The sequence below is a fragment of the Notolepis coatsorum genome, assembly GCF_963971535.1.
Source record: "Notolepis coatsorum genome assembly, chromosome: 20".
In the NCBI taxonomy this organism is placed as follows: domain Eukaryota; kingdom Metazoa; phylum Chordata; class Actinopteri; order Aulopiformes; family Paralepididae; genus Notolepis; species Notolepis coatsorum.
Window position 1 is genome coordinate 1,271,354 of NC_140184.1, and position 25,058 is coordinate 1,296,411.

At 43.4% G+C, this 25,058-nt stretch overlaps 1 protein-coding gene across 6 annotated transcripts in view; it reads left to right on the forward strand.

The window, feature by feature from the left end:
- Nucleotides 1-25,058, forward strand: part of LOC311247246 (signal peptide peptidase-like 2A) — a 72,040-nt gene that overhangs the window by 32,813 nt on the left and 14,169 nt on the right. For 3 of the 6 annotated variants that reach the window (XM_084337589.1, XM_084337592.1, XM_084337594.1), the window contains 5 exons: nucleotides 1,025-1,188; nucleotides 3,944-4,040; nucleotides 17,101-17,202; nucleotides 22,980-23,061; nucleotides 23,914-23,988. In XM_084337589.1, the coding sequence (XP_084193715.1) occupies nucleotides 1,025-1,188; nucleotides 3,944-4,040; nucleotides 17,101-17,202; nucleotides 22,980-23,061; nucleotides 23,914-23,988 (520 nt within the window). The remainder of the gene's footprint in view (nucleotides 1-1,024; nucleotides 1,189-3,943; nucleotides 4,041-17,100; nucleotides 17,203-22,979; nucleotides 23,062-23,913; nucleotides 23,989-25,058) is intronic. The other 3 variants (XM_084337591.1, XM_084337593.1, XM_084337590.1) reach the window with 2 other exon arrangements.

The window sequence follows — 25,058 nt, forward strand, 5'->3', positions numbered from 1 at the left end:
ATTCCACACAGACAGCTTCGATCGCGGGAGAAAAAAATATCAGATCAACGCAAGATTGGATATATAGTGTCCTTACCTTGTCTCTGCAAAAAAGATTATCCAATTATCTGATCGCCATTCCAAGTACTGGTCGAGGTACTCTGTCCCACGTTATCCGGCATTGCATATGAAGGAGGGGGGGCAGCCTAGTTGATGCATCGTTGTAAGCGCTTGCCTCGCCGGAGTATTTAAACCCCGCCCACACGGCTCAGCTCGGCCCAGAAAACAAACTACATGGTTTCAAATGGAGTGCAATAGCGGCTGAAGGCGTTAGAGGGCGGTATTGACCGTCTGCCAGCTCAGACACATTCAGAACAGCCTGCACAGGCTGCCCCGATGAATTATGAATGGCAATAGCGAATAAAAGAAAAACGGATCCAATAACGAGTATACTCGTATTTGGCGCAGAACCAGTTAAGAGGTTTAAAAACAGGAGAAATAAAATACAGATCAACAAAGGCCTTTGTATTGTAATAAGAAGATAGATACCAGGGCGGCTGGGTAGCGCAGCGGACTAAGCGCCTGCTTACCACCGCAGAGACACTGGTATTGAATCCAGCTGTCAGCGGTACCTCCGGCTTGGTCGGTCGTCCATACTAACACAATTGGCAGTGTTAGCGGGTGGGAAGCCGGTGGGGTGTGTATCCTGGTCGTTGTAAACAGCGACTCCTCAGCGAGGGAGGGATCTGGGCGAGGTAGTGTGAGCCTCCCACGCGTTACGCTCCCCCAGTGAGAGTCTTCGCTGTCGGGTGAAAAGAAGCGGCTGGCTGACTCCCCATGTATCGGAGGGAACATGTGATAGTATCTATCAACCCTCGCTAGACCGGCAAGTGGGGGGGCAAATGCGCGCAACAACCAGGAAGGGGAGGGGGGAATTGGCATAACGACTAAATTGGGATGGGAGAAAAATACAGAAAAAAGGAGGAGAAAAAAGTAGATATAAAAAAAAAGGAGATAGATACCAATGTCCTCTCTGTGTGTTGAGTGGAAACAGGAGAGAGCGCCTGAACACGGCGCTGGTCGGTGGAGGAGGGAGGGAAGACAAAGACAGCGGGGACCTGGCCCTCCACACGCCTCTCAAGGTGGTGGTGTTCGTGGCCATGATGTGTGGGACGCTCCTCCTCATGTACTACTTCTACAACATCCTGGGTGAGTAGGACTGACGACGGGTTCATACGCTCGTCTGACCGGCAGGGACTAGAGCTCCATTATGGCAAGGATCATAATCACAATTATTTTTGATTGATATTGAAATCACGATTATTAAACACGATTACTCATTGATTTGAGAACATCATAATTATGACAACGACTGAATGAATATGACGACGAGACCTTTTTATTTCTTACTGGGATTTTGCTTAAAACCTCTTAATATGGAAGCAAATGAGTGCCAGAAGTATTTGAATTTAATCAGACACCGCATTTATAGCATTGAAAATAATAACTTTGAAAACATGTATCTGAATTTGAAAACATGTATCTGAATTTTTTCAGACACCGCATTTTTGTATCTGAATTATTTCAGACACCGCATTTATAGTTTCAGACACCGAATTTATAGCATTGCAAATAAATACTTTGAAAATCATGTATCTGAATTTCTTTGCTCTGAATTGACCTATGCGAAAAAAAATGCAGTGTTAATAAAATAATTCGAATGCATAATAAAATTCAATTCGACGCCAAAAAAAAAATTCGATGCATAATTGCGGTGTATATAATTCAATGTCAAAAATTCGATGCATAATTGCGGTGTATGGAATTCGATGTAAAAAACCAACATCCGGGTATCCAGCTGCAGAACCACAGAACCACCACAGCAGCAGCAGGCTGAGGCCCCTCGCTTCCATTGGCTGATTTGGGTCACGTGATTTGGGTCACGTGACCGTCCCACCCAATGGCTGAATTGGAGTATTGCACTGCGGGCATTGGCTGATGCACTGCGGGATTGATTGATTGATTGATTGATTGAAAACTTTATTAACAGATTGCAGAATGGGTACACGTGACCGCCACAGGCCCTGATTGATTGATTGAAAACTTTATTAACAGATTGTAGAATGGGTACAGTGACCGATTGATTGATTGATTGATTGATTGATTGATTGATTGATTGAAAACTTTATTAACAGATTGCAGAATGGGTACAGTGACGTCACAGGCCCGGATTGATTGATTGATTGATTGATCTGATTGATTGATTGAAAACTTTATTAACAGATTGTAGAATGGGTACAGTGACCGATTGATTGATTGATTGAAAACTGTATTAACAGATTGCAGAATGGGTACAGTGACGTCACAGGCCCGGATTGATTGATTGATTGATTGATTGAAAACTTTATTAACAGATTGCAGAATGGGTACAGTGATGTCACAGGCCTGGATTGATTGATTGATTGATTGAAAAAAGGTGTGAGAGGTGTGATCGGACACTTCTCACACCTCTCACACATCTCACACCGATCACACCTATCACACCTCTCACACCTCTCACACCTATCACACCTCTCACACCTATCACACCTCTCACACCTATCACACCTATCACACCTATCATACCTCTCACACCTATCACACCGATCCCACCTATCACACCTCTCACACCTATCACACCTCTCACACCTATCACACCTCTCACACCTATCACACCTCTCACACCTATCACACCTCTCACACCTCTCACACCTATCACACCTCTATACCCATTCTGCAATCTGTTAATAAAGTTTTCAATCAATCAATCAATCAATCCGGGCCTGTGACGTCACTGTACCCATTCTGCAATCTGTTAATAAAGTTTTCAATCAATCAATCAATCCGGGCCTGTGACGTCACTGTACCCATTCTGCAATCTGTTAATAACGTTTTCAATCAATCAATCAATCAATCAATCGGTCACTGTACCCATTCTACAATCTGTTAATAAAGTTTTCAATCAATCAGATCAATCAATCAATCCGGGCCTGTGACGTCACTGTACCCATTCTACAATCTGTTAATAAAGTTTTCAATCAATCAATCAGGGCCTGTGGCGGTCACGTGTACCCATTCTGCAATCTTAATAAAGTTTTCAATCAATCAATCAATCCCGCAGTGCAATACTCCAATTCAGCCATTGGGTGGGACGGTCACGTGACCCAAATCACGTGACCCAAATCAGCCAATGGAAGCGAGGGGCCTCAGCCTGCTGCTGCTGTGTTGGTTCTGTGGTTCTGCAGCTGGATACCCGGATGTTGGTTTTTTACATCGAATTCCATACACCGCAATTATGCATCGAATTTTTGACATCGAATTATATACACCGCAATTATGCATCGAATTTTTCTTGGCGTCAAATTGAATTTTATTATGCATTCGAATTATTTTATTAACACTGCATTTTTTTTCGCATAGATAAATTCAGAGCAAAGAAATTCAGATACATGATTTTCAAAGTATTTATTTGCAATGCTATAAATTCGGTGTCTGAAACTATAAATGCGGTGTCTGAAAAAATTCAGATACATGTTTTCAAATTCAGATACATGTTTTCAAAGTTATTATTTTCAATGCTATAAATGCGGTGTCTGATTAAATTCAAATACTTCTGGCACTCATTTGCTTCCATATCTTAAGCCCTAGCCATATTTTTAGAAAAATATCGCCTAAAAGTACATACCCAAGTAAATTGCTCCACTTCTACAAGGTCCATTTGCATGTTCCTGGTATCTAGGATCATGTATTCCCAGTGTCAGAAATAGTGTGTCTGTTACTAGGCTTGAGTTAATTGGAAGAAATTAAGGTGAAAAGTAAAGAATTTCTAAACTGAAAAATAATGTAGGAAAAGAAACCCTGTGAAACCTGCCCTCAGATATTCTGAACGCGTCTTTGTTTCCGCTGTTTCCTCCCGTCCTCTCAGTGTACGTCTTCATCGCTGTCTTCTGCCTGGCCTCCGCCACTGCCCTGTTCATCTGCCTGGACGCCATCATGGACCAGCTGGGCTGCAGCACTTTCAGGTAGAACCCTGACCCTCACCTAGTCTTTTTTTGTTTGTTTTACTTTATTGTCAACCGCAATACAATGACAGTACAGTACAAATGACAGTACAGACAAAAAATTAAATTAAATAAAGTAAACATTTACAAATAACTAACCTTGAGATTGGGTCCCTCCTCCAAAACATTCCCGCCTACACAAATATACCTACACATACCTAGTCTGTTCTAAGTCTCCTAACCAGTCTGTTCTAAGTCTCCTAACCAGTCTGTTCTAAGTCTGTTCTAAGTCTCCTAACCAGTCTGTTCTAAGTCTCCTAACCTAGTCTGTTCTAAGTCTCCTAACCTAGTCTGTTCTAAGTCTCCTAACCAGTCTGTTCTAAGTCTCTTAACCAGTCTGTTCTAAGTCTCCTAACCAGTCTGTTCTAAGTCTCCTAACCTAGTCTGTTCTAAGTCTGTTCTAATTCTCCTAACCTAGTCTGTTCTAAGTCTGTTCTAAGTCTCCTAACCTACCGTAGTCTGTTCTAAGTCTCCTAACCAGTCTGTTCTAAGTCTCCTCACCAGTCTGTTCTAAGTCTCCTAACCAGTCTGTTCTAAGTCTCCTAACCAGGCTGTTCTAAGTCTCCTAACCAGTCTGTTCTAAGTCTCCTAACCAGTCTGTTCTAAGTCTCCTAACCAGTCTGTTCTAAGTCTCCTAACCAGTCTGTTCTAAGTTTCCTAACCAGTCTGTTCTAAGTCTCCTCACCAGTCTGTTCTAAGTCTCCTAACCAGTCTGTTCTAAGTCTCCTAACCAGTCTGTTCTAAGTCTCTTAACCAGTCTGTTCTAAGTCTCCTAACCAGTCTGTTCTAAGTCTCCTAACCAGTCTGTTCTAAGTCTCCTAACCAGTCTGTTCTAAGTCTCCTAACCTAGTCTGTTCTAAGTCTCCTATCCTAGTCTGTTCTAAGTCTCCTAACCAGTCTGTTCTAAGTCTCCTAACCTAGTCTGTTCTAAGTCTCCTAACCAGTCTGTTCTAAGTCTCCTATCCTAGTCTGTTCTAAGTCTCCTAACCAGTCTGTTCTAAGTCTCCTAACCAGTCTGTTCTAAGTCTGTTCTAAGTCTCCTAACCTAGTATGTTCTAAGTCTCTTAACCAGTCTGTTCTAAGTCTCCTAACCAGTCTGTTCTAAGTCTCCTAACCTAGTCTGTTCTAAGTCTCCTAATCAGTCTGTTCTAAGTCTCCTAACCAGTCTGTTCTAAGTCTCCTAACCAGTCTGTTCTAAGTCTCCTAACTAGTCTGTTCTAAGTCTCCTAACTAGTCTGTTCTAAGTCTCCTAACCACTCTGTTCTAAGTCTTCTAACCAGTCTGTTCTAAGTCTCCTAACCAGTCTGTTCTAAGTCTCCTAACCAGTCTGTTCTAAGTCTCCTAACCAGTCTGTTCTAAGTCTTCTAACCAGTCTGTTCTAAGTCTCCTCACCAGTCTGTTCTAAGTCTCCTAACATGTCTGTTCTAAGTATCCTAACCAGGCTGTTCTAAGTCTGTTCTAAGTCTCCTAACCAGTCTGTTCTAAGTCTGTTCTAAGTCTCCTAACCTAGTCTGTTCTAAGTCTGTTCTAAGTCTCCTAACCTAGTCTGTTCTAAGTCTCCTAACCAGTCTGTTCTAAGTCTGTTCTAAGTCTCCTAACCTAGTATGTTCTAAGTCTGTTCTAAGTCTCCTAACCAGTCTGTTCTAAGTCTCTTAACCAGTCTGTTCTAAGTCTCCTAACCAGTCTGTTCTAAGTCTCCTAACCTAGTCTGTTCTAAGTCTCCTAACCAGTCTGTTCCAAGTCTCCTAACCAGTCTGTTCTAAGTCTCCTAACTAGGGATGCTCGATATTGGCTTTTTTACCGATACCGATATTGTCCAACTCTTAATTTCCGATACTGATATCAACCGATACCGATATGTATGCAGGGTTTCCCCCCCCCCCAAAAACTGAATAATTTCAGGTAATTAACATTACATATCTCTTGTTGTGGAATTAACACAACATTATGCATACTTTTGACAATAAATAAAATCAGAATTTGTTCTTACTTGCTTGCCTGGGTAAATAAAGGTTATAGAAATGTAAAAAAAATTTAAACCGATACCGATATTTTCCGATATCACATTTTAATGCCAATATCGGCCGATAACATCGGTAGGCCGATAATATCGGACATCCCTACTCCTAACCTAGTCTGTTCTAAGTCTCCTAACCTAGTCTGTTCTAAGTCTCCTAACCAGTCTGTTCTAAGTCTCCTAACCTAGTCTGTTCTAAGTCTCCTAACCTAGTCTGTTCTAAGTCTCCTAACCTAGTCTGTTCTAAGGCTACGTTTAGACGGAGAGAGTCTGAACAGAAACCGCAAAAGTCGTCTTGCGGTCTCACTTTTAATTTTGCGTTTAGACTAGTGTTTTGGGGTGGAATTCTCCGTGCAGACGAGGCTGTAACGACTTGAGACGACTGAGCCCTGCTGTCACACGATTGGCGCATATGTCACATGACGTGCTGTGAAGACCCGCCCTACTCTGCCTCTGATTCGCAGACTGTGGGTGGGGAATGTGATTGGACCAAAGCAGAGTCACTCACAGACAGTGGCTCCAGTCACTAGTTGTGATAGCCGCGGGACAGATTCTTGTGTATTTAAAAGTACTGCCAATGTAGCCTTCAGGTGATCGCCATGGATAGAATCAGACATGCTTTGTTTACGCTTCTAGGCTACTGGCGCATGCCTGTGATGTAAGCAGTACGCGCGACGAGAGCCTTGACAACCCTTTCGTCATCGTTTTATGCGGTTTGACAGTTTAGATGATAGCGCAAAGGTTTATCGTTTCTAGGAATTCCACCCTGGAAGGTAGTCTCACTTTTTTGCGGTTTCACCCCGTAAAACCGCTGTTTCCGTATAAACGAAAGGCACATCCGAAAAAATATTTTTGCGGATTCACCTGCTAGCGTTTCCGTCTAAACAGGGCCTAAGTCTCCTAACCAGTCTGTTCTAAGTCTCCTAACCAGTCTGTTCTAAGTCTCCTAACCAGTCTGTTCTAAGTCTCCTAACCAGTCTGTTCTAAGTCTCCTAACCTAGTCTGTTCTAAGTCTCCTAACCAGTCTGTTCTAAGTCTCCTAACCAGTCTGTTCTAAGTCTCCTACCCAGTCTGTTCTAAGTCTCCTAACCTAGTCTGTTCTAGTCTGTTCTAAGTCTCCTAACCTAGTCTGTTCTAAGTCTCCTAACCAGTCTGTTCTAAGTATCCTAACCAGTCTGTTCTAAGGTACAATGCCTGTTCTAAGGTATAATACCTGTTTTAAGGTGCAAGGCCTGTTCTAAGGTACAAGGCCTGTTCTAAGGTACAAGGCCTGTTCTAAGGTATAAGGCCTGTTCTATGGTATACGACCTGTTCTAAGGTATAAGGTCAAGGTCAACTTGATTTATATAGCACATTTAAAACCAACCGAAGTTGTAACAAAGTGCTTCACAATATACCACATAGAAAATTACAAAAAATACAATACAAAACTGAGAAACGCATAAAAGACTATATATACAAAATACAATACACACATGTATTGTAAGCTGTATTATATTAAAACAATATAAAAGACTAAGAAATACAAAACATTTCAAATACAGTATGTACACAAAGTCAGAAGCTGCAATACATTAAAAACAATCACGACACGACCAGAGATATATGGCTTACTAAGCCTCAAAACGCCAAGGAGAATAAGTGAGTCTTTAGCTGAGCCTTAAAATTGTCTATAAGACCTGTTCTAAGGTGCAAGGCCTGTTCTAAGGTGCAAGGCCTGTTCTAAGGTATGAGGCCTGTTCTAAGGTATAAGGCCTGTTCTAAGGTACAAGGCCTGTTCTAAGGTACAAGGCCTGTTCTAAGGTATAAGACCTGTTCTAAGGTACAAGGCCTGTTCTAAGGTATAAGGCCTGTTCTAAGGTACAAGGCCTGTTCTAAGGTACAAGGCCTGTTCTAAGGTATAAGACCTGTTCTAAGGTACAAGGCCTGTTCTAAGGTACAAGGCCTGTTCTAAGGTACGAGGCCTGTTCTAGGGTATAAGGCCTGTTCTAAGGTACAAGGCCTGTTCTAAGGTATGAGGCCTGTTCTAAGGTACAAGGCCTGTTCTAAGGTATAAGGCCTGTTCTAAGGTACAAGGCCTGTTCTAAGGTACAAGGCCTGTTCTAAGGTACGAGGCCTGTTCTAGGGTATAAGGCCTGTTCTAAGGTACAAGGCCTGTTCTAAGGTATAAGGCCTGTTCTAAGGTACAAGGCCTGTTCTAAGGTATGAGGCCTGTTCTAAGGTATAAGGCCTGTTCTAAGGTACAAGGCCTGTTCTAAGGTATAAGACATGTTCTAAGGTACAAGGCCTGTTCTAAGGTACAAGGCCTGTTCTAAGGTACGAGGCCTGTTCTAGGGTATAAGGCCTGTTCTAAGGTACAAGGCCTGTTCTAAGGTATGAGGCCTGTTCTAAGGTATGAGGCCTGTTCTAAGGTATGAGGCCTGTTCTAGGGTATAAGGCCTGTTCTAAGGTACAAGGCCTGTTCTAAGGTACAAGGCCTGTTCTAAGGTACAAGGCCTGTTCTAAGGTATAAGACCTGTTCTAAGGTACAAGGCCTGTTCTAAGGTATGAGGCCTGTTCTAAGGTACAAGGCCTGTTCTAAGGTACAAGGCCTGTTCTAAGGTATAATACCTGTTCTAAGGTACAAGGCCTGTTCTAAGGTACGAGGCCTGTTCTAGGGTATACATTTACATTTACATTTAGTCATTTAGCTGACGCTTTTATCCAAAGCGACTTACAAGTTCTGTACGACAAGCCATCAGGAAGGGCACAACTCTATCAGCTGAGCAACAATGTTCATCAAAGTGTTGAGTGCTACAGTGTAGGTTAGTTTATTAGGACAAGTGCATGACAGTACGGTTAGTTAGGGTTAGATTTTTTTTTTTTTTTTTTTTTTTTTTTATTCAGATAATGGTTGAAGAAGTGCGTCTTTAGTCGACGGCGAAAGATTGGACGTGATTCGGCTGTCCTAACTGGGGTGGGTAGTTCATTCCACCATTGTGGGGCAAGGACTGAGAATAGGCGACTTCTCTTTGATGACCCTCCCGGAGCTTGGATAGGAGTAGGTCTGAGGCGGCCAGAAGATGCAGAGCGTAGGGGTCTTGAGGGTGTGTAGTTAGAGACCATTGACCGGAGGTAGGCGGGAGCGGTTCCCTTTGCCGCACGGTATGCTAGGTCGAGGGCCTTGAAGCGGATTCGTGCAGCAATGGGGAGCCAGTGCAGGTCCCTAAGAAGTGGGGTGACATGGGCCGACTTCGGTAGGTTTGAGATCAGGCGGGCCGCTGCGTTCTGAATGAGTTGAAGAGGCTTAGTGGCAGTGGCCGGGAGGCCAGCGAGCAGTGCATTGCAGTAGTCGAGGCGGGAGATGACTGTTGATTGGACGAGGAGTTGGGTGGCTTCTTTTGTCAGGAAGGGGCGTATCCTTCTGACGTTGCTCAGGAGGAATCGGCAGGTTCTGGTCGTCGCTGCGATGTGAGCAGAGAAGTTCAACTGGTCGTCGAGGACAACACCAAGGTTCTTGGCGGTCGGGGACGCAGTCACAGCTGCATTCTCGACTGTGATTGAAAGGTCGGTTAGGGGGGAGGATTTGGCCGGTAGGTGGAGCAATTCTGTTTTGCTTAGGTTCAGTTTGAGGTGGTTGGACGTCATCCAGGCTGAGATGTCGGACAGACAGGCCGAGATCCGCACAGAGACGTGGATATCTGAGGGAGGGAAGGAGAGGAAGAGTTGAGTATCGTCGGCATAACAATGGTAGGAGAAGCCATGAGACGTGATAATGTTACCCAGTGATTTAGTGTAGAGGGAGAAGAGAAGGGGTCCTAAAACCGAGCCCTGGGGGACACCCGTCCGCAGGGGGCGGGTGGCCGACAGGGTCCCTCTCCATGACACTTGGTAGGAGCGGTCATTGAGGTATGATGACAGCCATGTCAGCGCAGAGCCAGCCACTCCCATTCCTGCGAGGGCCGCAAGGAGGATCTGGTGGTTGACTGTGTCGAAGGCTGCAGATAGATCTAGGAGAATCAGGACAGAGGAGAGGCCTTTCGCTTTTGCTAAGTGAAGTGCCTCTGTGACCGCAATGAGGGCTGTCTCTGTGGAGTGACCAGTCCTGAAGCCTGACTGATTAGGGTCTAGGAGGTCATTCTGTAAGAGATAAGTAGTAAGTTGGTTGGATACAGCACGTTCAAGTGTTTTAGAAAGGAAGGAGAGAAGAGAGACAGGACGGTAGTTGCCTATGACAGTAGGGTTCAGGGTTGGTTTTTTTATGAGCGGCGTGACTCTGGCTTGTTTTAGGGAGGTGGGGACCACCCCCGAGTTGAGTGAGGAGTTGATGGTTGCAGTTAGGAATGGGAGGATGTCTGGTGCTATGGTCTGGAGGAGTGGGGAGGGTAGCTGGTCCAGCTGGCAAGTAGTCGGACGGTTTGACGTTACCAGTGTCAGGGTCTCTGCTTCTGTAATGGGAGAGAAAGATGACAGAGTGAAGGATGAGGTTCTCGATTCAGCATTTGGAATGGGTGGGGGTTGGGAGAAGGAGCTGCGGATGTTCTCCACTTTTTCCTCAAAGAAGATCGCAAAGTCTTCGGCAGAGAAAGATGAGGGAGGGGGGGGTGGGGGGGGAGTGAGGAGGGAGGACATGGTAGCATGCAGTTTGCGAAGATTCTTGGCAGAGGCCTCGATCCTATGGTGGAAGAAAGAAGCTTTGGCATTAGTGATGGTTTTGGAGAATGTTAACAAGAGGTTGTGATATGTGTCGATGTCAGCAGTGAGGCGTGACTTTCTATACTTCCTTTCAGCTGCTCTCAGGACCTGTCTTTGTTCTCTCACTGGATCTGTCAGCCATGGACTGGGTGGGGAACGGCGGGCAGGTTTCTCAACGAGGGGACAGAGCTTGTCGAAGGAGGTTGCAAGGGCTGAAAGGAGGGTGGAGGTTGCCATCTCTGTGGAGAGAGCAGAGAAGGTGTCACTCAAAGGTAGAGCGGATAGTATGTCAGAGGAGAGGGTGGAGGGGGATAGGGAGGGCAGGTTGCGTCTGAGTGAGACTGTTTGAGTTGGGGTGAAGACCTTTCGGTTAAGCATGAGAGTTAGTGAGAAGGATATGAAGGAATGGTCAGATACATGTAGGGGAGTTACCGTGGTGTTAATGATGCTGGAGTTACGGGAAAATATGAGATCCAAGGAGTTGCCTGCTTTGTGGGTGGGAGGCATGGGAGTGGGAGTCAGATCAAACGATTGTAGGAGGGAGACTACTATGACTGACTGAGATGAGTCAGGCAGGTTGAAGTCGCCCAGTAGAAGGAGAGGGGTACCATCTTCCGGTAAGGAGCTAAGAAGCATGTCCAGCTCATCTGTGAAGTGATCGAGCGGACCTGGAGGGCGGTAGAGTGTAACAATGGTGAGATTGAAAGGATTAGAGACAGATACTGCATGATATTCGAGAGAGGAGAGTGACAGTTCTGGGAGTGGTGTTACGTTTGTAGCCCATGAAGGAGATGTCATGAGGGCAGTGCCTCCACCCCGTCTGGAAGGTCGAGGTGTGTGAGTGAAGTTATAGTTTGTAGATAATGCTGCAGGTGTTGATGAGTTATTGGGGGTTATCCAGGTCTCAGTTAGAGCCAGGAGCTGCAGATTTAGACTATGGGCGTAGGCAGTAATGAAGTCAGCTTTCTTGACTGCTGATTGACAATTCCATAAGCCTCCCCGTACTGTGACAGGTGTATTAGTGGCTGTAGGAGGGTAGGAGAGATTAGCCGGGTTACTAGCAAACTGGCGTGGATGGGTAGAGTCAGTTCTGGAGGAGCAGATTGTGGATATAGGTATGAGACACATTGTATTGTCGAGAGTGGCAGGGAGGAAGTAGAGAAATAGCAGTGTGGGAGGGAAATATAGGATTATGGTGTACTTAGCACTGGGTGGATCGGTGGATCCCTCGGCGGTGAACTCCAGGATAACTCCTCCTCTTTGTCCCTCTTCGTTTCTCGACGCTTCGCTGACGCTACACCAGCAAGCCTTTAAATCACTATCACTAATTAGTGCTGTCTTAACACCTGGCCCTTAATGGGGGCACTTAACAAAACAAAATGGCCGTTTTAAACACGCCCCTTTAATCAAGTCAGCTGGTTCCTCACTTTTAAGATTCACTAATAGACTTAAAATGGCTTACCCTAGTTTTCAGTATAAAGCAATGTTTCTTCAGTGAGAGTGTCCTGTCCTTCCTTAACAGAGCCCAGTACAGAGTGACTTCACCACAGTGTGGACCTCTGCTTTTAAACAGGGCAGGCTCTTAATGGCTCACTCAGCAAATCAGATGCTACTAGTAAACAGGAAACAGTCCCTTAATGGGGGCACTTAACAAAACAAAATGGCCGTTTTAAACACGCCCCTTTAATCAAGTCAGCTGGTTCCTCACTTTTAAGATTCACTAATAGACTTAAAATGGCTTACCCTAGTTTTCAGTATAAAGCAATGTTTCTTCAGTGAGAGTGTCCTGTCCTTCCTTAACAGAGCCCAGTACAGAGTGACTTCACCACAGTGTGGACCTCTGCTTTTAAACAGGGCAGGCTCTTAATGGCTCACTCAGCAAATCAGATGCTACTAGTAAACAGGAAACAGTCCCTTAATGGGGGCACTTAACTAAACAAAATGGCCGTTTTAAACACGCCCCTTTAATCAAGTCAGCTGGTTCCTCACTTTTAAGATTCACTAATAGACTTAATATGGCTTACCCTAGTTTTCAGTATAAAGCAATGTTTCTTCAGTGAGAGTGTCCTGTCCTTCCTTAACAGAGCCCAGTACAGAGTGACTTCACCACAGTGTGGACCTCTGCTTTTAAACAGGGCAGGCTCTTAATGGCTCACTCAGCAAATCAGATGCTACTAGTAAACAGGAAACAGTCCCTTAATGGGGGCACTTAACTAAACAAAATGGCCGTTTTAAACACGCCCCTTTAATCAAGTCAGCTGGTTCCTCACTTTTAAGATTCACTAATAGACTTAAAATGGCTTACCCTAGTTTTCAGTATAAAGCAATGTTTCTTCAGTGAGAGTGTCCTGTCCTTCCTTAACAGAGCCCAGTACAGAGAACAGAGGCCTGTTCTAAGGTACAAGGCCTGTTCTAAGGTATAAGGCCTGTTCTAAGGTACAAGGCCTGTTCTAAGGTACAAGGCCTGTTCTAAGGTAGAAGGCCTGTTCTAAGGTATAAGGCCTGTTCTAAGGTAGAAGGCCTGTTCTAAGGTACAAGGCCTGTTCTAAGGTAGAAGGCCTGTTCTAAGGTAGAAGGCCTGTTCTAAGGTATAAGGCCTGTTCTAAGGTACAAGGCCTGTTCTAAGGTACAAGGCCTGTTCTAAGGTACAAGGCCTGTTCTAAGGTAAAAGGCCTGTTCTAAGGTACAAGGCCTGTTCTAAGGTATAAGGCCTGTTCTAAGGTACAAGGCCTGTTCTAAGGTACAAGGCCTGTTCTAAGGTACAAGGCCTGTTCTAAGGTATAAGGCCTGTTCTAAGGTATAAGGCCTGTTCTAAGGTACAAGGCCTGTTCTAAGGTACAAGGCCTGTTCTAAGGTATAAGGCCTGTTCTAAGGTACAAGGCCTGTTCTAAGGTACAAGGCCTGTTCTAAGGTACAAGGCCTGTTCTAAGGTATAAGGCCTGTTCTAAGGTATAAGGCCTGTTCTAAGGTACAAGGCCTGTTCTAAGGTACAAGGCCTGTTCTAAGGTACAAGGCCTGTTCTAAGGTATAAGGCCTGTTCTAAGGTACAAGGCCTGTTCTAAGGTACAAGGCCTGTTCTAAGGTACAAGGCCTGTTCTAAGGTATAAGGCCTGTTCTAAGGTATAAGGCCTGTTCTAAGGTATAAGGCCTGTTCTAAGGTACAAGGCCTGTTCTAAGGTACAAGGCCTGTTCTAAGGTATAAGGCCTGTTCTAAGGTACAAGGCCTGTTCTAAGGTACAAGGCCTGTTCTAAGGTACAAGGCCTGTTCTAAGGTACAAGGCCTGTTCTAAGGTACAAGGCCTGTTCTAAGGTAGAAGGCCTGTTCTAAGGTACAAGGCCTGTTCTAAGGTATAAGGCCTGTTCTAAGGTATAAGGCCTGTTCTAAGGTAGAAGGCCTGTTCTAAGGTAGAAGGCCTGTTCTAAGGTACAAGGCCTGTTCTAAGGTATAAGGCCTGTTCTAAGGTACAAGGCCTGTTCTAAGGTACAAGGCCTGTTCTAAGGTACAAGGCCTGTTCTAAGGTACAAGGCCTGTTCTAAGGTAGAAGGCCTGTTCTAAGGTATGAGGCCTGTTCTAAGGTACGAGGCCTGTTCTAAGGTACAAGGCCTGTTCTAAGGTACAAGGCCTGTTCTAAGGTAGAAGGCCTGTTCTAAGGTATAAGGCCTGTTCTAAGGTACAAGGCCTGTTCTAAGGTACAAGGCCTGTTCTAAGGTACAAGGCCTGTTCTAAGGTACAAGGCCTGTTCTAAGGTACAAGGCCTGTTCTAAGGTATAAGGCCTGTTCTAAGGTACAAGGCCTGTTCTAAGGTACAAGGCCTGTTCTAAGGTATAAGGCCTGTTCTAAGGTACAAGGCCTGTTCTAAGGTACAAGGCCTGTTCTAAGGTATAAGGCCTGTTCTAAGGTATAAGGCCTGTTCTAAGGTACAAGGCCTGTTCTAAGGTACAAGGCCTGTTCTAAGGTACAAGGCCTGTTCTAAGGTATAAGGCCTGTTCTAAGGTACAAGGCCTGTTCTAAGGTACAAGGCCTGTTCTAAGGTACAAGGCCTGTTCTAAGGTACAAGGCCTGTTCTAAGGTACAAGGCCTGTTCTAAGGTATAAGGCCTGTTCTAAGGTACAAGGCCTGTTCTAAGGTACAAGGCCTGTTCTAAGGTATAAGGCCTGTTCTAAGGTACAAGGCCTGTTCTAAGGTATAAGGCCTGTTCTAAGGTACAAGGCCTGTTCTAAGGTACAAGGCCTGTTCTAAGGTAGAAGGCCTGTTCTAAGGTATAAGGCCTGTTCTAAGGTAGAAGGCCTGTTCTAAGGTACAAGGCCTGTTCTAAGGTAGAAGGCCTGTTCTAAGGTAGAAGGCCTGTTCTAAGGTATAAGGCCTGTTCTAAGGTACAAGGCCTGTTCTAAGGTACAAGGCCTGTTCTAAGGTACAAGGCCTGTTCTAAGGTAAAAGGCCTGTTCTAAGGTACAAGGCCTGTTCTAAGGTATAAGGCCTGTTCTAAGGTACAAGGCCTGTTCTAAGGTACAAGGCCTGTTCTAAGGTACAAGGCCTGTTCTAAGGTACAAGGCCTGTTCTAAGGTATAAGGCCTGTTCTAAGGTATAAGGCCTGTTCTAAGGTACAAGGCCTGTTCTAAGGTACAAGGCCTGTTCTAAGGTATAAGGCCTGTTCTAAGGTACAAGGCCTGTTCTAAGGTACAAGGCCTGTTCTAAGGTACAAGGCCTGTTCTAAGGTATAAGGCCTGTTCTAAGGTATAAGGCCTGTTCTAAGGTACAAGGCCTGTTCTAAGGTACAAGGCCTGTTCTAAGGTACAAGGCCTGTTCTAAGGTATAAGGCCTGTTCTAAGGTACAAGGCCTGTTCTAAGGTACAAGGCCTGTTCTAAGGTACAAGGCCTGTTCTAAGGTATAAGGCCTGTTCTAAGGTATAAGGCCTGTTCTAAGGTATAAGGCCTGTTCTAAGGTACAAGGCCTGTTCTAAGGTACAAGGCCTGTTCTAAGGTATAAGGCCTGTTCTAAGGTACAAGGCCTGTTCTAAGGTACAAGGCCTGTTCTAAGGTACAAGGCCTGTTCTAAGGTACAAGGCCTGTTCTAAGGTACAAGGCCTGTTCTAAGGTAGAAGGCCTGTTCTAAGGTACAAGGCCTGTTCTAAGGTATAAGGCCTGTTCTAAGGTATAAGGCCTGTTCTAAGGTAGAAGGCCTGTTCTAAGGTAGAAGGCCTGTTCTAAGGTACAAGGCCTGTTCTAAGGTATAAGGCCTGTTCTAAGGTACAAGGCCTGTTCTAAGGTACAAGGCCTGTTCTAAGGTACAAGGCCTGTTCTAAGGTACAAGGCCTGTTCTAAGGTAGAAGGCCTGTTCTAAGGTATGAGGCCTGTTCTAAGGTACGAGGCCTGTTCTAAGGTACAAGGCCTGTTCTAAGGTACAAGGCCTGTTCTAAGGTAGAAGGCCTGTTCTAAGGTATAAGGCCTGTTCTAAGGTACAAGGCCTGTTCTAAGGTACAAGGCCTGTTCTAAGGTACAAGGCCTGTTCTAAGGTACAAGGCCTGTTCTAAGGTACAAGGCCTGTTCTAAGGTATAAGGCCTGTTCTAAGGTACAAGGCCTGTTCTAAGGTACAAGGCCTGTTCTAAGGTATAAGGCCTGTTCTAAGGTACAAGGCCTGTTCTAAGGTACAAGGCCTGTTCTAAGGTATAAGGCCTGTTCTAAGGTATAAGGCCTGTTCTAAGGTACAAGGCCTGTTCTAAGGTACAAGGCCTGTTCTAAGGTACAAGGCCTGTTCTAAGGTATAAGGCCTGTTCTAAGGTACAAGGCCTGTTCTAAGGTACAAGGCCTGTTCTAAGGTACAAGGCCTGTTCTAAGGTACAAGGCCTGTTCTAAGGTACAAGGCCTGTTCTAAGGTATAAGGCCTGTTCTAAGGTACAAGGCCTGTTCTAAGGTACAAGGCCTGTTCTAAGGTATAAGGCCTGTTCTAAGGTACAAGGCCTGTTCTAAGGTACAAGGCCTGTTCTAAGGTACAAGGCCTGTTCTAAGGTACAAGGCCTGTTCTAAGGTACAAGGCCTGTTCTAAGGTACAAGGCCTGTTCTAAGGTACAAGGCCTGTTCTAAGGTAGAAGGCCTGTTCTAAGGTACAAGGCCTGTTCTAAGGTACAAGGCCTGTTCTAAGGTAGAAGGCCTGTTCCTCCTCCAGACTCTTGACAGCATTTATCTCGCCCCACTGTTTCCATATTATGGTGGAAATAATGTGGACTATGTTTACTTGAGTGTTTATGAAGTGCTGTCTGCTAAACGTCCCCTCTGTTTGCCTCTGAGTGAGCTGAGTCATTCTGGTCTAACCATGGAACCGTCTGTGTAGTTTCTCTGTTAGGGGGCGGGGCTTCTCGGTGAGGTCCCTCCTACTGGCTGCTGCCTGCATCGCTGTCGTTGTGATCTGGGGCGTCTACAGGAACGAGGACAGGTACATCCATCTGTCTGCCATCCATCCATCTATCTTGCTCTCTCTCTCTGTTTGTCTCTCTCTCTGTCTCTCTCTCTCTCTCTCTCTCTCTCTCTCACACACACACTCTGTCTCTCTCAGTTTATCTCTCAGCTTGTCTCGGTCTCTCTCACTCTGTTTGTCTCTCTCTTGTCTCTCTGTCTGTCTCTCTCTCTCTCTCTCTCTCTCTCTCGTAGTGTCAAATTTCCCTTGGGATGATTAAAGTATTTCTATTCTATTTTCTCTCTCTCTCTCTCTCTCTCTCTCTCTCTCTCTCTCTCTCTCTCTCTCTCTCTCTCTCACCCACCCACACTTCTTGGAGAGCAGGAAGTGGTTCTTGGTAAAGTAGTTTTAACCGCGACAGCGTCAGCAACAGGGCTGATCTGTTAGGCATTATAATTATATAACATGACTGGCTGACTCATCCACTACAGCTGAAGAGAACATAGCTTGTAGTCTTAAGATCCATACAACTGCAAAGGTCAACAGGGCGTGTGATGACCCCTACAGGCCTGCAGGGGTCATCAGTGCAGCAGATCTGTATAGCCCAGGGGTGGGCAATTATTTTTCCCAGGGGGCCGAATGAGCAACAAAATATGTTGGAGGGCCGGGCCAAAATTCCAAACTCAATTATGCATAATATACATTTTATTTCTATATAAAAAGCAGTAAATGGCATTGTTTTGACCCCTGGTAAGAGTGTATGTTATTATTTGGCAATTAAAAGGTGAGGTTAGCTTTCAAAAATATCATTGATTCAAATAGAATTTATTTCCAAAATGAAAACAAAATGTGAAACATTAATAACAAAGGGCATTTTGAGTTTCATATACTATTGAAACAAGGATTTTCTTAGCTTTCTAAAGACATCACATCATCTTATAGCAAAAATAAACAAGACATGTCACTGAACTGTGTAAAGAAAAGTGTCCCAGTTTTGTAGCCTTTTTTACTTTACATGCCTATATTAAACATTTAATGTTTTCAGAACTGTGCAAAAAAAAGAAAAAAAAATATCAAGTGTCCCATTTCACTTCATTCCACATTTTAGTGTTCTTCAGTTCTTTTTTTCATTCAGTGTGAGAAATCCAGTCTCTGTTGAGCTTTAACAAGTCCATCAAAGTCAGGTTGCATGTCTGAGGTGGAGATGCGAAGCACAGCTGCCAGATGTTCATCAGTGAGAGAGGATCTGTACCTGGACTTGGTAAACGTCATGACTGAGAATGTCTGTTCACATATGTAGGTGGATCCAAAGAGAACCAACATCTTCTGAGCATGTCTCCTCATGTTTGGAAAGTTCTCCTCCTTGAGAGCAGAGTAGAACTCTAGCAGTGATGCTGACTTAAAGTGCTCGTTCAGTAGTGAATCAGACTGCAGGTCAATGAGTTCAAGCTGAACAACTATCAACACTGCAGGTAAAGGGAGAGGAAACCAGCTGCATTTCATCCTCAACCTTTTTGAAATCTTGAAAACGCCTTGAAAATTCATCATGCAGTGCTCCCAACATGGATGAGTACCTGTGCCGGTGATCAGCTGATGGTTTGACTTCTTTCAGGGTTTTCATGTGTTTGAGATTGTTGCTGCCTAGTTGCCTTGAAATTAATTGCAACTTTGTCATGAAGGCTTTCACATGGCTATGCATTTCATGAGCAAAAATGCCCTTGCCCTGCAGTTGTGTGTTCAGTAGGGATGGGTACCGTTCACATTTGAACCGATACGGTACCGGTACCTGTGAATCGATACCGGTACGGCGGTACCCAACGGTACCTTTTTTCTGTACTTTAGTCTCTAAAAATGTAATCTACCTACCTCAGTTGTGAAAAAAAAATCCAAACTTCAAATAACCACACTTTGGACCGTTTTCGGCTTGCCCCGACTGCTTTGTTGTTGAATCAAGTCAAATCCTAGATACGCGTATATTGTGCGTGTGAATATCATGTAATCTTTCGCGGGCCGGTCAGAATCATCCCGCGGGCCGTACAATGCCCAGGTCTGGTATAGCCCCTGATGTAAACATAGGCATAAACATAGTGTTTAACACTTTCAGTGCCACCAGGTGGCGCCAGACTTAGTGCTTGAATGCCACCATCCACTTCAATGTTAACGTTAATATCGCCTAATCTATGTTTTAAATTATGGCTATGTGTCTAATCTGCCCGTCGCTTATCAAAGAATCATTTTCCAGTCAGTGCTGTCAAGGCAGATTGGTTTTTTATCGCTTCATTTCCGTTTGATAGCATTTTGAAAAGCACCCGTTTGAGGTAAAAAACAGCCCATTCTGGGCCATTCTGTAATAATCGTCTTTTACTCGAATATTCCAGAACGTTGATATTTGTCGGCCTATTTATGAATAGTTTTCAAATAAACGCTAGATGATCAATATTATACATACACGCACGCCCATTCGAGGCGTGTGCTGATAATAGCCGTGTTCATTTCCTCTTGGATTTTTTCAGTAAAACCGATAAGAGGACATTTCACAAAACAGCTTATATCTTCATCAAAACGAGTCTGATTATCCTAACACTGATAACATAGATTCCTTACCTGACATCAGATGGTATCCAACTGGTATATTCCAATTCCTGATCACCATTCGAAGAAATCGATAAGTGTATAGATCTAACGTGTATACAGTAGAACTCATGCTTGCCGCGGCACAGAGTCTCCAGAATGAACTCTGGTAACCCCGGCTGCATCAGTGGACTGGAAAATGTGGACTGGAATAATTTCTTTTCCCCCATCCATTTTCATTGAGTCCATTCCAAAATCCCTGATGTCATCTGGGAGACGATAGGGGGCGCTTTTTTCACATCTGATCGCCGGCGGTCCTTGGGTAGACTAGGGTAGGCTCGCGTGATGCAATATGATTTCAGATAGCTAAAAAAAATAAAAATCCGAGAAATCTTGTGAGTGGCTTTCAACGTAACTATTATAAATCCGAGAAAACTTGTGAGTGGCAATCAAAGTGTTAAAAGGGAACAATTGTTATTCCTGTCACGTTGTCCTCTGCTCTGGACCCAGATTATCTGAATTAACATGTACAGATGTTTTATAGTTGTCTACCAGAAACATACAATACATGTTCTCCCATTCGTAAAATGGAATGAACACTATTATCATAACTGGGGTTGGGAAGCGGTTTAAGGTTTTTTATAAGTCTTAAATTAAAAAGTGGGATGATGTGCTGTATAAAAAGAGGCTTGTTTCATATCCTCCACAAACCACATGCTCTGTACACTGTCAAGAACTAAACTACTCACTACAGAATCATCATAGTGTAGAATAACACTATATAAAGAACTAGACTAAACGACTCACTACCGAATCATCAGTGTAGAATAACACTATATCAAGAACTAGACTAAACTACTCACTACAGAATCATCATAGTGTAGAATAACACTATATCAAGAACTAGACTAAACTACTCACTAGGTTTAGGTTAGGTTAGGTTTACTTTATTTGTTCAAGGGGGACAGTGTACATTAATAAAACATTTTACAAATGTAAATGCACCCAATTTTAGCCAAAAGGCTAATTTCCATTGGCAGTCCCCCTCCTGCCAGAAGGTACAGGCTAAAATCATGTGTAAAAAAAAAGGGTTAGCAATAAAAACAGAATAAAATCAAGATAAATAACATTAGAATAAAAACACAACAAAAGCACATAGACATAGTAGGGATACAGGTCACAATACAGTCATGGACACAAGGACAGAGCACATCATGACATATTAGGAGACCCAGACATAGACAGACGCACCATATCCACACACACATACACACACAGACACCTCAGTGTTGACAGTTCTGGTTTTCAATGAGCCATTCCCTAACCCTGCACTTGAATGAATGGTATGATGTGGACACTCTAATTGTTTGAGGAATTGAGTTCCATTGGTGGGATGCTCTGTATGAGAAGACGGCCTGGCCAAATACACTTTTTTTAAGGGATTGTACAGTCCCCCCTTGCCGCACCTCTAGTGTTCCTGGTTGAGGCAGACTTGAGGTTGATGAAACCGGACAAAGGAGAAGGAGCCAATCCACACTTTATTTTAAAAACTAGACAGACGTTTTGATATAGGGTCAGGTTTTCCCAACTGAGTAGATTATATTTTTTTAGAATGTGACAGTGATGGTACCTGAATGGTTTCTTGTCTAGAATTTGTATTGCTTGTTTGTAAAGTGATTGAAGTGGTTTCAGAATGGTGGAATGTGAATTGGACCAGGTTATCAAACAGAATCATCATAGTGTAGAATAACACTATATCAAGAACTAGACTAAACTACTCACTACAGAATCATCATAGTGTAGAATAACACTATATCAAGAACTAGACTAAACTACTCACTACTGAATCATCATAGTGTAGAATAACACTATCAAGAACTAGACTAAACTACTCACTACAGAATCATAGTGTAGAATAACACTATATCAAGAACTAGACTAAACTACTCTCTACAGAATCATCATAGTGTAGAATAACACTATATCAAGAACTAGACTAAACTACTCACTACAGAATCATCATAGTGTAGAATAACACTATATCAAGAACTAGACTAAACTACTCACTACAGAATCATCATAGTGTAGAATAACACTATATCAAGAACTAGACTAAACTACTCACTACAGAATCATGGTGTAGAATAACACTATATCAAGAACTAGATTAAACTACTCACTACAGAATCATCATAGTGTAGAATAACACTATATCAAGAACTAGACTAAACTACTCACTACAGAATCATCACAGTGTAGAATAACACTATATCAAGAACTAGATTAAACTACTCACTACAGAATCATCATAGTGTAGAATAACACTATATCAAGAACTAGATTAAACTACTCACTACAGAATCATCATAGTGTAGAATAACACTATATCAAGAACTAGACTAAACTACTCACTACAGAATCATCACACTGTAGAATAACACTATATCAAGAACTAGACTAAACTACTCACTACAGAATCATCACACTGTAGAATAACACTATATCAAGAACTAGACTAAACTACTCACTACAGAATCATCAGTGTAGAATAACACTATATCAAGAACTAGACTAAACTACTCACTACAGAATCATCAGTGTAGAATAACACTATCAAGAACTAAAATGGCTTCGATCAACAACAAATACAACATTTGTATACAGTGTCTCAGGCATACTGTAGTCGACATGTGTCAACAAATGTACATGCCTGTTTGAATTTATGTTGTGCCGTTGTTACTGTAAAAATGTAATGATTGTGAAATGATGATTGTTTAATGAGACGATGAGCTGTATGTGTATGTCACTGGAATTTCCCTGTGAGGGATCAATCAAATAAATCCTTTCCTTATCCTTATTTGAAATAGGTTTCATTGTTTGTGTCTGATTGGCAGGTGGATATGGATTCATTGTTTGTGTCTGATTGGCAGGTGGATATGGATTCATTGTTTGTGTCTGCGGATATGGATTCATTGTTTGTGTCTGATTGGCAGGTGGATATGGTTTCATTGTTTGTGTCTGATTGGCAGGTGGATATGGTTTCATTGTTTGTGTCTGATTGGCAGGTGGATATGGTTTCATTGTTTGTGTCTGTTTGGCAGGTGGATATGGTTTCATTGTTTGTGTCTGATTGCCAGGTGGATATGGTTTCATTGTTTGTGTCTGTTTGGCAGGTGGATATGGTTTCATTGTTTGTGTCTGATTGCCAGGTGGATATGGTTTCATTGTTTGTGTCTGATTGCCAGGTGGATATGGATTCTCCAGGACCTCTTAGGCGTCGCCTTCTGTCTCAACTTCATGAAGACCTTCTCACTGTCCAACTTTAAGGTACCTCCACCATTTACAAAGTGTGTCCAGTTGCGATTGGAGGATCCAGAAAAGAAGGCGGGGTTTGAGATGGGTCAATATTGGCTTATACCGAACACCCACCCCAGTGCCTCGCCAGACTTTATGATTTCAGTCACTCTGACCTGACATATTTATTATTTTCAGTGACTCTGACCTCTAATAATAAATAATAATAAACTGTATTTGTATAGCACCTTTCACACAAGAATTGCAGCTCAAAGTGCTTGACAACAGAAAAAAGACGGGCACAAAATGAGCACATAAAGTGCAGACATTGGTTAGTCTTGCCTGAATTTCTTTACAGGACAGTTTCTGAATGTCTTTACAGAAACAGCAGAGCAGCTCCTTCTCACTTTGAGTTTCTTTACAAAGGTCCGTTCTAAATGTACTACATTTATTTATGATTTTCAGCCCATAGATATAAACAGTAGATAAAACTTGTCATCAATCAATTAACATTCTGGAATGGCTTGGTTGAGGTTAATGTAAACAATATGGCTGATGGTTGACAGTGACATCATGTAGTAACACTGACATGGTCCTCTATGATGTTTTTAGATGTTCCAAAGCTTTCACACGGTCCTTTTTGTCAATGCTTTCACATGTTACTCAGTAGATTTCAGTAGTACACATCTTTGTATATATATACTACATACATATTTCTGTACATGTGTACTGTATATCTCTGCCACTGTGTAGTGATGATGATGACATTCTCCCTTACCTGATCTTCGCTGGAATGTATGACCACTGAAATTACTCATCTCTCTCTCTCTCTCTCTCTCTCTCTCTCTCTCTCTCTCTCTCTCTCTCTCTCTCTCTCTCTGACAGATCTGTGTGATTCTGCTGAGCCTCCTGCTTCTGTACGATGTGTTCTTCGTCTTCATCACTCCATTCTTTACAAAGGTACAAATGGTTAATAAATGAAAGAATTAGGACTAATGTTGTTTTCAGGACCCCCTCAACCCCACCTCCGTCTCTACCAGGGTTCCCTCCAGGACATATTGGCGCTGGTCCAGGTGTCCAGGAACATTTCAATGTCCCAGACAAATGGGATAAATTCTGGTCAAATAGTATCTGTGTTTATTGATCTCATTGCAATAACGTTATACCTGATGTTTAATGCTCATTGTCAATCAAATCAGGCACAGTTATCTTTGTAATAATTATGGTCACAGTGACCAATCGCAGCCACTCTTATTGTCTGGGACCAAATACGGCCACGCCCCATTCCCAGTAAAAAGTGGGAATCTCTAGAATGGGTTTCGAGCGACGCTGTATACGGAGGTGACGATAGACAACACTTTCTGTTGTCAGTAGATGGCAGCATTGGTTTAAAATTAAAAGGTGAAAATGTTGAAAACTACATGAATACATTTCCCAAGATCCTTAGCACAGGTCACTGGGATGTGTCTATTCTTCGCCGTGATCTGAACAGCGGTAAACTATTACTGCAACCTCGGTATAGCGACCGCGAATGGTAAACTAATTATCTTAACAAAAGTGTGCTGGTAGCGTTACATATGTTGTCTAAAGGGTGACATATGGTAGAATTTAAGATTTTAATGATAATCGGCATATAAAGGACAACATAAAGCATCGTTAATTTGTAAGAAACCTCAAGGAAAACGGTAATATTCGCTATTGTTATGAAAATGTGCTAGAATCCTATAAAAATGTGGACGCATTTTGTCTACGTTCCGTTAACGTTACTGTCACTCTGTCTTCGCTCTGGTCTCTCCCTCTGGTCTCTCCCTCTGGTCTCTCCCTCTGGTCTCTCCCTCTGGTCTCCCCTCCCTCTGGTCTCTCCCTCTGGTCTCCCCTCCCTCTGGTCTCTCCCTCTGGTCCCCTCTCCCTCTGGTCTCTCCCTCTGGTCTCCCCTCCCTCTGGTCTCTCCCTCTGGTCTCTCCCTCTGGTCTCTCCCTCTGGTCTCTCCCTCTGGTCTCTCCCTCTGGTCTCTCCATCTGGTCTCTCCC